The sequence below is a fragment of the Physeter macrocephalus genome, chromosome 12 (genome assembly GCF_002837175.3).
Source record: "Physeter macrocephalus isolate SW-GA chromosome 12, ASM283717v5, whole genome shotgun sequence".
Lineage (NCBI taxonomy): Eukaryota > Metazoa > Chordata > Mammalia > Artiodactyla > Physeteridae > Physeter > Physeter macrocephalus.
In genome coordinates, this window is record NC_041225.1 from 85,528,802 (window position 1) to 85,540,139 (window position 11,338).

General features: G+C 51.8%; 1 protein-coding gene across 1 annotated transcript in view; it reads left to right on the forward strand.

Moving 5' to 3' along the window:
- Positions 1 to 8,838, forward strand: part of ATP6V1B1 (ATPase H+ transporting V1 subunit B1) — a 31,520-nt gene extending 22,682 nt beyond the window's left edge. The window contains exons 3-14 of the mRNA XM_007128933.2: positions 1,401 to 1,499; positions 1,708 to 1,801; positions 2,390 to 2,467; positions 3,360 to 3,499; positions 4,442 to 4,543; positions 5,103 to 5,200; positions 6,182 to 6,305; positions 6,452 to 6,602; positions 6,842 to 6,924; positions 7,782 to 7,886; positions 8,083 to 8,212; positions 8,303 to 8,838. Coding sequence (XP_007128995.1) covers positions 1,401 to 1,499; positions 1,708 to 1,801; positions 2,390 to 2,467; positions 3,360 to 3,499; positions 4,442 to 4,543; positions 5,103 to 5,200; positions 6,182 to 6,305; positions 6,452 to 6,602; positions 6,842 to 6,924; positions 7,782 to 7,886; positions 8,083 to 8,212; positions 8,303 to 8,466 — 1,368 coding nt within the window. The 3' untranslated portion in view covers positions 8,467 to 8,838. The remainder of the gene's footprint in view (positions 1 to 1,400; positions 1,500 to 1,707; positions 1,802 to 2,389; positions 2,468 to 3,359; positions 3,500 to 4,441; positions 4,544 to 5,102; positions 5,201 to 6,181; positions 6,306 to 6,451; positions 6,603 to 6,841; positions 6,925 to 7,781; positions 7,887 to 8,082; positions 8,213 to 8,302) is intronic.
- The last annotated feature ends 2,500 nt before the right edge of the window (positions 8,839 to 11,338 follow it).

Consider the following 11,338-nt stretch of genomic DNA (forward strand, 5'->3'; position numbering starts at 1 on the left):
TCACGGGCCCAGCCGCTCCGCGGCATGTGGGATCTTCCCGGACCGGGGCACGAACCCGTGTCCCTTGCATCGGCAGGCGGACTCTCAACCACTGCGCCACCAGGGAAGCCCCATATGCAAGTTTTTATGTGGACATGTGTTTCTATTTCTCTTGGGTATACACCTGGGAGTGGAATTGCTGGGTCATATTGTAACTGTATATTTAACCTTTTGAGAAACCACCAGACTATTTTCCAAAGTGACCACACAATTTTACATTCACACCATCATTGTCTGAACATTCCAGTTTCTCCACAACCTTAACACTTGCTATTATCTGTCTTTTTTATTACGGCCATATTAATGAGTGTGAAGTGCTGTCTCATTGTGTGATTTTGCGTTTCTTTAGTGACTAATTAGTTGAGCATCTATGTGCTTATTGGGCACATGTATATCTTCTTTGGAGAAATGTTTATTTAGATCCTTTGCCATTTTTAAAATAGGGTATTTGTCTTTTTATTGTTGACTTGTAAGATTGCGCCACCAGGGAAGCCCCTAAGATTTCTTTATATATTCCAGATGTTGGCCTGATGCTTTCTACATTGATAAGAATGAATACTTCACTTGATCTTAGCCAAAAGCAAAGTGATTGCCTGATTCTTTTTATTCCTGAAGCCTGTGAGGACTACATGTGAATTGACCCCAGCCCCATGGCTAGGGAAAGATTGCCAATGGTAGATGGGGACACCTGGGAGCCGAGGAGAGAACTTTGCCAGTGCGTTCACCATTCCAAAAGCAAAGTGATTGCCTGATTCTTTTTATTCCTGAAGCCTGTGAGGACTACATGTGAATTGACCCCAGCCCCATGGCTAGGGAAAGATTGCCAATGGTAGATGGGGACACCTGGGAGCCGAGGAGAGAACTTTGCCAGTGCGTTCACCATTAGTCCACAGGGGCAGAAACAATGGTGCTGTCAGGAGACCTAAACAGCCATAATAGCTACTACATTTTATTGAGCTGTTATAAGGTCCTGGCACCAGCTAATGACTTTCCATATATTTCCTCCCCACAGCAGCCTTATGAAATAGGTGTTAGTATTATTCCCATTTTAAAGATGAGGAAAGTAAGGCTCAGAGACATTAAGTAACTTCCACACGGTCACACAGCTTCTAAGTGTCAGAGCTTCGGTTCTAACCCTGGTCTTCCAACTCTAAAGTCGGTGCTCCTACCCACCCAGGTATACTGCCTCCCAAACAGAATTCAAGCTTTCCACTTACCAGTCTCTGAAGTTCATTTCCAAGAGTATCTGGGCACAAGATGGGAGAAAGGAGCTTGAGACTGGGTCAAGGAAGTCTGGGGAGGAGACAGGGACTTCACCTCTGGTCTCACTGACACTCTGGGGTGCTCTCCCCTCCTGCCAGTTTGCCCAGTATGCTGAGATCGTCAACTTCACCCTCCCCAATGGGACTCAGAGGAGTGGGCAAGTGCTTGAGGTGGCTGGGACCAAGGCAATTGTTCAGGTAAGTGGTGTCAATAAGATGTTGGTGGTTGAATAAATGAATGAATCCACAAAGTTTCCACACTATCTTATAAACTCCAAAGGCAGAAAATGTTCTATTTCCCGTGAGAGAGCTTTGCCCGGAGCTGGACACAAAGGGAGCCTAGAATGGGAGGCCCCGTTCTCCCCAGTAAACCACTTATTAGTCCGACTAACCTCTTACCCTGTAGGTGTTTGAAGGGACCTCTGGGATCGATGCCCAGAAGACCACCTGCGAATTCACAGGGGACATCCTACGGACTCCAGTGTCGGAGGACATGCTGGGTGAGGGGTAGGGATGGGCAGGGTGAGGGCGTCCCTCTGTCTGGCCAGCCCAGCTTCCCTGACAAAGTGCTTACCTAGCAGACTGCACTGTCATTGCCTCTTTACCTAGTCTGCCTCCCCTGGGAGCCCTTTAAGGTCAGAGGTTGTGCCTTGTCTTTGACCCCCAACCCCAGCTCAGGGCCTGACATACAGCAGGTGTTCAATACATGAGGAAGGCAGCTTCAGTAAATTAGAGGCAGAGGAGGTAGCCATCTCTTTGGGGTCAAGCTGAAACGAACTGCACATCCCCTAATTTTCTCCCAAGATCCGCCCTACCTGGCCCTCTCCTCTTTCCAGCCCTATACTCCCCATTAGAATCATCATCCTGGGCCAAGGCCTTGCCTGTAAAGGTTTCCAGGAGAGGAGGGAAGACCCCCAAGGAGGCAGTCACTGTAGCCAGCTGCCTGGGGGTAACCAAGGGCTGAGGGGAGGGGGACATGGGGCAATTGGGACGCGAGGGCTGGGTGAGGTCTGGTGTTGTGAAGGGTGAGCAGCAGTGAGAGACCCAGCACTGCTCCTGATCACCCAACCCCTCTCACCCACTCCCAGGTCGGGTTTTCAATGGCTCTGGCAAACCCATTGACAAGGGGCCAGTGGTCATGGCAGAGGACTTCCTGGATATCAATGGTAAGTGACCGGAGGCTCGGGACAGCTCTCGGGACCCAGCCCCCAGCTACCTTCCCCACTCCAGTCACTGCCTCTGTCACCTCGCCTTTGGAAATTCTGCCCCAGATAAAGGCCAGGGCCATTGCCCAGGGCTCACCCCCAGGACTGGTCATACTAACAGGCAGGTCAGGTGAGATATGAGAGCAGCAAAGGCCCCTCTGTCTGGGGCCAGCTGCATTTCATGTCCCATCCCTATAAAATGCTATCATCATTGTGCAAAGTTCCCCAGGTGCCCAAGACCCTCGCTCTCCTGCCTTCTGGCATCCACCTGCCTGCCACTTCTAATGTGCCTGGGTGGCATCGTCCAAGGGAGCACTGGACTGTGGCTATTTAAATACAGACTAATTCAAGTGAAATAAAAGTTCATTTCAAAACCACATTGCGGGGCTTCCCTGGTGGCGCAGTGGTTAAGAACCCGCCTGCCAATGCAGGGGACACGGGTTAGAGCCCTGGTCCGGGAAGATCCCACATGCCGTGGAGCAACTAAGCCCGTGCGCCACAACTACTGAGCCTGCGCTCTAGAGCCCGCGAGCCACAACTACTGAAGCCCGCGCGCCTAGAGCCCGTGCTCCGCGACAAGAGAAGCCACCGCAAGGAGAAGCCCGCTCCCAACAAGGAAGACCCAACACAGCCAAAAATAAAATTAATTAATTAAAAAAAAAAAAACCCCACATTGTGCATGCTCAATAGCCACACGTGGCCAGGGCTACGTTTTGGGCAGCGCAGTTAGGGCACATTTCCATCATGGAAGAAAATTCTGTTAACCGGGGCTGCTCTGGAGTCTGGGGCAGGGGTGGGGGATGGCGGGCAAGGCCTGAACCCTTGAGCAGGGTCCATGGTCACCGTCTCCCAGGCCAGCCCATCAACCCCCACGACCGCATCTACCCGGAGGAGATGATTCAGACGGGCATCTCGCCCATCGACGTCATGAACAGCATTGCCCGTGGCCAGAAGATCCCCATCTTCTCAGCAGCTGGGCTCCCCCACAATGAGGTGAGGACTTCGAGGGGCCTGTGGGCATGACCAAGGGAAAGGGACGGAGCAGAGGCCGGGGCTGGTGGGCCAGCGAGGGAGGCCTCCTGTGCCGAGCAGGCTGGGGTCACGGGCAGCTGTCTCCTGGCAGCTCAGAGACTCAGGGCCCCCAGACAGATCTCCAAGCCTCCATCCTGAGTGAGTGGGGCTCGCACTGGCTCACAGGAGACCCCACGGGTAGCCTCAGTGTTGAATGTCCTGTGCAGCTGAGCCCACGGCTCTACCACTGGTCCTTGCAATGGTCTTTACTTGCCTGCACTGAGCGAACCCCACCTGGGGCCAGCCCCACGGCCGTCTGAAGCCTCCCTGTGCAGGTTTCCTGCCCTACCCCCTCTACCCAGAGTGGACAGCCCATTTCTTCCCAGAGCAGCTGGTGTGACAAAGTTTCTAGAATGATCCCCCCCGACCACTCCCAGTCCTCTACTCCCGGATGCGCCCCGGCTCCCCCTCGAAATGCTCAGAGGGATTAGACGGCATAAGTGTCCCTGCCTTTCCCCTACACACACGCTCGTCCTGGATCTGGACATGGCGACTGGAAACTCCACACGCTGCAGGCCTGGGGCAAACCCCAGAGATACCCCTAGCAGGCTGGGGGGCGCAGAGGGGACTCTGAAGGGCCCAGCTGCCCCTAACCCGTGGTAGGCAGTTGCTCTCTGGAACTGTTTTTCCACCCTGCTCCTCATGACAGGCACCCTGGGTCCTCAGGTGCCACAGAATAAGGCAGCCCTCCCCTGAGAGCGGCTGTAGGACCCAGGGCAGCCCTTCTACCTTGCTGACCTTGGGTCCCTCCCACCAAAGGCCTTGGCGGGAGGATGGGCTGGGAATTAGCCTGTCCGTGCTCCTCAGTGGTGCTCAGAGGCCTGGCTCGAGCTCTGGTTCTGATGTCCTTCCTCCCACCCCCAGATCGCCGCCCAGATCTGCCGCCAGGCTGGGCTGGTGAAGAAGTCCAAGGCCGTGCTGGACTATCACAATGACAACTTTGCCATCGTCTTTGCAGCCATGGGGGTAAGAGGGGCTGGGCCGATTGGCAAGTTCTGGCAGCTATGGGCGGGCAGCCTTGGCCCCTGGCACACCCAGTCTTATGGGGGAGGCATTATCCTTCTTCTTGAGAAGCCGTCAAAGTCGGAGCCTGCTGGTGGGAGAGACAAGAGCATGACTAGAGGAGCGGGCAGCGTGTCCTCCACAGAAGCCCAGAGGCCACGGCAGCTATAAGATGAGCCCAGGACAGCTGCGGGAGGAGGGAGTTTAGGGAGACAAGCCAGCTTCAGAAAGGGGATCCCGGGGGCCCTTAGAGGGCCCAAGGCAGGGACGGGGAGTTTAACAGGGAAGCAGTGGGCAGGGTAAGGGGCAGGGGGTGGCACTGAGCAGAGCTGAGCCTGAAGTCTGAACCTCTCTCTGGGGATCTGATGAGACCCTATCCCGGACCGGGCAGCAAACCCAGCCCCTGCCCTCTCAAGCCCCAGGTTCACCCCAGTGACCGTTAGCAGGTCAGTCAATAGGCTTTACTGAGAAGAGAGGGAAGGAGCCTGGGCCCCGCCTCCAGCCCTCCCTGCCGTGTGTCCAGGTGAACATGGAGACGGCCAGGTTCTTCAAGTCCGACTTCGAGCAGAACGGTACCATGGGCAATGTCTGCCTCTTCCTGAACTTGGCCAACGACCCCACGTGAGCCGACCCCTGGCACCCATACTGCCCTTAGGCAGCAGGCCCTGTCCCCTTCCAAGACCCAGAGTACCAGGTCTCAGACATCCCAGAACTACAGCCATGGGCCAGAGCTGGGAGAACAACCCCTCACTGTGGAGATGGGGACACCGAGGCTGGGGAAGAGGTAGGGACAGCACACGGAGAGACAGGGAGCTGGGCCACAGCCCGCCTGCCACCTGCCGCCCCTCCGCCCTGCCCACAACCTGCATCCAGCCACCATCCCAAGTCAGGGCTCCTCATCCGAGACTCGCTTCCACAAGGTCACCGCTAAAGAGATATTTCCCTAAACCATTCTCTTAGAAAAACTGCTATTTTAAAAGTTGAGAAAATGTGAGTTTAAATCTGTAGGTTAGGTGATGAAAAAAAAAAAAAATCGAATAAACTGTCCTGGGAACTGAAGGTACTCAGAAGGAACTCAAACCAGGTAGCAGAGTTCAGGAGGCCCAGATGACGTCACCAGAGAAAAGTGCCACAGGCACAGAGCCCGGGGACAGAGTGCCTGGAGTGCCCCCAGTGGAAGGGGCTGCCAGGACAGGCCAGCCTCTGACCCATGCCCAGCAAGGAATAGGGAGGGGAACAGTAAGGAAAGAACCCCGAGGACACAGAGTGTGTGAGTGATCCAGCTGACCCAAGCTTGGGTGCCCTGGGGGACGAGGGACACTGTCATCCTCATCAGTCACTTCCGGCCCCGCCTGTCCCTCTCTCACCCAGCTCCCTGCCTGTCCCAGCCTCATTCCTACCTTGAATAGCAGGACGTGACTGAGGGCCCACTCCCAGGAACCATGGCCTGCATCTGGGGGCTGGGGCCTGGAGCTCATCTTACCCAGTCCCCTGGTGCTGTGCACTGTACCAGCTTCCCAGTTCACCATCCACTCCGCACTGGGGCTAAATGAAGCACAGGCCTGGGCCTCGAGGCCCTCTAAGCATTGGCCATACCTGCAGGATCGAGCGGATCATCACCCCGCGCCTGGCACTGACCACGGCTGAATTCCTTGCCTACCAGTGTGAGAAGCACGTGCTGGTCATACTGACGGACATGAGTTCCTACGCAGAGGCCTTGCGGGAGGTGAGGTGGCCGTAGTCACCGCGCCCAGAGCTGGCCCGCGCAGGCCTGTCCCCACCCCTTTCCTCATGGTCACTGAGCCCCCCACTCCCCTTCCTTGTGTCAGCCTCTTGCCCCCTTTCTTACCCCAAGGCCCACGAACATTGCAGGTCTCAGCTGCCAGAGAGGAGGTGCCCGGGCGCCGAGGCTTCCCTGGGTACATGTACACAGACCTGGCCACCATCTACGAGCGGGCAGGCCGCGTGGAGGGCCGGGGCGGGTCCATCACTCAGGTCCCCATCCTCACCATGCCTAATGACGGTGAGCTGCCTCCCTGCCCACTACCCTCTGCAGCCCTCCTGCCCTCCCATCCTACCCAGACACTTAAAGGACCCATGCTTCTTTATATAGATGTGCAGTAGCTCTGTTCCTCCATCAGGGTAGACACTGTCCCCTCCTTGCCTCCCCCGATCACCCACTCCCGTGAGGGAAGAGAACCTACATGGCCCTGAGTGGGTGGAGACCTGGATCGACGCTGACGCCAGTGCCTTTCCTTGCAGACATCACCCACCCGATTCCAGACCTGACGGGCTTCATCACAGAGGGACAGATCTATGTGGACAGACAGCTTCATAACAAACAGGTACTGTCCCCTCCTTACCCACTTCCTGCTCTCTCCACCATCTCCAAAGGACACTGACTAAAAACCGATGTCCCACCACCCCCTGTACTTCATCTCCCTGTGAATGAGGCGGGGCCAGACAAGGCTAACCCCTAACAGGAGATAATCCCCAGGAAGACTGTTTGGTTCCCAGACAGAAGACAAGTCTGGGTGGAATCCAGCCTACCTGGATGTGGGACCTTGAGAAAATCATTTCATCTCTCTGATCCTAGGTTTCCTCATCTATAAAATTGGAATGATAATATATATCACACAGTTGCACTGTGGAGAATAAAATAAAATAAGTTGGCCCACAGAAAGCATCTAGCAGATCGTAGATACAAAATAAATATCACTTCTCTTTCCTTTCTAGTAATTTGCTTTGGTGAACAAAAACAATAGGTAACCGACACAAGTAGGTGGTGAATAATGTACCAAAGGGTTAGAAAATGTGTCTGTCCCATCTTAGGCCACCCCCTTACTCTTTCCTCTTTGTTTGGCAGCTTTTCTTTGCAACTATGAACTATTAAGTTTCTACCTGTCTTTTGTCCAAATAATCAGAAGTTTTGAAATAGCGAGACTTTCATGAACTAACGTCAGGTCATCTTCCCCCTCCACTCTCCCGTCTAGGTGCGCACATGTAGACACCTGTATACCCAAGCCCTAGAATTTGTGAGCGATAGAGGAGGGAGGGATGTGACCAGCCGACCTCTCTGTGGGATGAATAAGGACCAATCTCCTGAGAAGCACAGGGGGAGGAAAGACAGGTAGAGGTGGGAAAGAAGGGAAAGTTTGGACCCTGCCTTCTGACACGCCTTCTTCGCCCCACCCCCGCCCAGATCTACCCCCCCATCAACGTCCTCCCTTCCCTCTCTCGGCTGATGAAGTCTGCCATTGGGGAGGGCATGACGAGAAAGGACCATGGAGATGTCTCCAACCAGCTGGTAAGGAGAGAGCCCAAGGGCTGGTGGGGAAGCTAGTTTCAGAAGCTGGAGGTTGGAGCCCTAGCTGGACCACGAACTTTTCTCCTGGAAGAAAAAAATTCCTCCCCTTTTGGGGTCCCCGCACGGTCACATGGGGGAACACGGGACTCCTGCGGTAAGCCTGCCGTGACCACTGACCCCCTCGCCCCTTCCCCAGTATGCCTGCTACGCCATCGGGAAGGACGTGCAGGCCATGAAGGCAGTGGTGGGGGAGGAGGCGCTCTCTTCCGAGGACCTGCTCTACCTGGAATTCCTGCAGAAATTTGAGAAGAACTTCATCAACCAGGGTGAGGCGCCTTGGGGGCGTTCAGGCAGCAACCCCCTAAGTCCGACACCCACACGCGCACACACCCTTAACACTCCTGCTCTGTCCCTAGGTCCCTACGAGAAACGCTCGGTGTTCGAGTCTTTGGACCTGGGGTGGAAGCTGTTGCGCATCTTCCCCAAGGAGATGCTGAAGCGCATCCCGCAGAACATTATCGACGAATTCTACTCCCGCGAGGGGGCGCCGCCGGACCCCGAGCCCGACACGGCGCTTTAGCCCCGCGGGAAGCCTGGCCCCGGAGCCAGGTCCTGGCACCGCCCTCGCCGGGCGTCCGATCTACACACCCCGCCCCATCCTCTTGGTCCGCACACCTTAAGCCATCGCTCCGTGCCCACCCTCAGTCCCCCACAGGTTATGGGGGGGGCGGGCTCCTACGCTCCAGTCCTCTCCCTGGATTCCCCGACATGGGAAACAGAAGGTGGTTAAGCCTATATTCTCTGTCTTGTTCTGATAGGAGCATTTGTATTTTAAAAGTACCACCGCCCTCTCCCAAGAATTTATCTCATGTAAATACAAGATTGGCAAAACACTGATAATTGTTGGAGCTGCGGAGGTACACGAGGTTCATGAAACTATTCTCTCCACCTTAAAAAAAAAAGAAGAAAGAAAAGGCTACATTAGTGTCTTAACAGGTGACAACAGAATTCTTCTTAGGGAGATATTTATCTTTGTTAAAAAATATCTTGATAAATTTCTTGGGTGGAATGTGAACTCATGGGCCATAGAAAGGACAATCTCAAGGCCACGAAACGTGTCTGATTCTAAACAGCTCTGCCTAAGAGGTGCTAGGAAGGAATTTGGTTTGCTCCAGATGGGGAGGGGAGTTGCTGGGGAGATGGCCTGAGGAACAGTGGGGGCAGTGTGCAAAGGCTGAGGAAAGGCCCCCCAGTTAAGAAATGGGCGAAGAGCATCCTAAAAACCAGGATACCTGATGTTCCTTTGAAAGCTGCCTGCTCTTCTGTAATGCCATCCCTTCCTGTCTCCTCTGCCCCACCTACGGTGAAGTCATGAACGCTTCCTAAGAGGTAGGGCAGGTTGGGAAGATAGAGCTTCAGCAAAAGGCTGAGTTCCATTTCTGGGTCAATGTGTTATGGAACGAGGGCAGAATTCTTGGATCAAGAGCTGACACCAAAGGAGGCCTTGAGAATAAAATTCCCATCCCCAACACAATTTACAGCCATTTTAGGGAAAGCTTTTGGGTGTCCACAGGACATAGGGTTGTTTTTACTTAATAACAGCTTTATCGAGATGTGATTCACGTACCATACAGTTTACCTATTTATAATTGTACAATTCAACAACATTTAGTATATTCACAGAGTTGTACAATCATCACCACAATCCATTTGAGAACATTTTCATTACCTTTAAAAGAAACCCTGTACCCCAAGTTATCACTTCTCAAACCACTCTTCTGCCCCCTCCCCAGCCCAAGACAATCATTAATCTTTCTATCTCTGTAGCTTTGCCTACGCTGGTCAACTCATATAAATGGAATCATACAATATGTGGTCGTTTGTGTCTGGCTTCTTTCACTTAGTGTAATATTTTAAAGGTTCATCCATGTTGTAGCCTGTGTCAGTACCTCATTCCTTTTTATTGCTAAATAATATTTCCCAGTATGGATACACCTTTTATCTCTTCATCAGTATATGGACATAGGGTTGAAGCAGCTTTTCACTGTCATAAATAATGCTGCTATGAACAACCATGTACAAGTTTTTGTGTGGATGTATGTTTTTATTTCTATTGCGTACATACCTAGGAGTGAAATAACTGGGTGTCAGATGGTGACTCCCTGTTTAACCACTTGTGGAACTGTCAGACTGCAAAGCTACTTCCAAAAGTGGCTGCACCGTGTTACATTCCCCAGCAATGCAAGAGGGTTCCAATTTCTCTACAACCTCAAGCACACTTATCTTTTTTCCCCCTTTTTTAAATTGAAGTATGATTAACTTCCAATATTATATTAGTTTCAAGTGTACAACTTAGTGACTCGATAATTTTATACGTTACAAAATGATCATCACAAAAGTCTGATTACTGTCTGTCACCATACAAAGTTGTTACAATATGATTGACTATATTTCTTATGCTGTACATTACATTCCCGTGACTTATGTATTTTATCTGGAAGTTTGTACCTTTTTATCTCCCTCACCTATTTCACTCATCTTCCCCTATTCCCCTCTGGCAACCACCAGTTTGTTTTCTGTATCTATGAGTCTGTTTCTGTTTTCTTGTGGTTTTTTTTTTTAGATTTCATATATAAGTGAAATCATACAGTGTTTGTCTTTCTCTGTCTGACATTTCACTTAGCATAATACCTTCTAGATCCATCCATGTTGTTGCAAATGGCAAGATTTCTTTCTTTTTATAGCTGAGTAATATTCCATTGTGTGTATATATGTATATACCACATCATCTTGATCCATTCATCCATCAGTGGACACTTAGTTTGCTTCCATATCTTGGCAACTGTAAATAATGCTGCAGTGAACATAAGGGTGCATGTATCTTTTTGAATTAGGGTTATTGTTTTCTTCAGAGAAATACCCAGATGCAGAATTGTTGGATCGTATGGTAGTTCTATTTTTAACGTCCTGAGGAATCTCTGTACTGTTTTCCATAATGACTGCACCAATTTACATTCCCACCAACAGCACGCGAGGGTTCCTTTTTCTCCATCTCCTTGCCAATACTTATTTGTTGTCTTTTTGAAATTAGCCATTCTTACAGGTGTGAGGTGATATCTCATTGTGGTTTTGATTTGCATTTCCCTGATAACTAGTGATGTGAACATCTTTTCATGTGTCTCTTGGCCATCTGTACTCTTTGGAAAAATCTCTTCAGGTCCTCTACCATTTTTTAATCAGGGGAAAATGTCTATTCAGCTCTTCTGCCCATTTTTCAATTGGGTTGTCTGTTTTTTTGCTGTTGAGTTGTATGAGTTCTTTGTGTATTTTGGTTTTGGTTTTGGTTTTCGGGTTTTTTTTGGCTGCACCGGGTCTTCATTGCGCCGCGCAGGCCCTCTAGTTGAGGCATGTGGGATCTTAGATCCCCGACCAGGGATCAAACCCACGTCGCC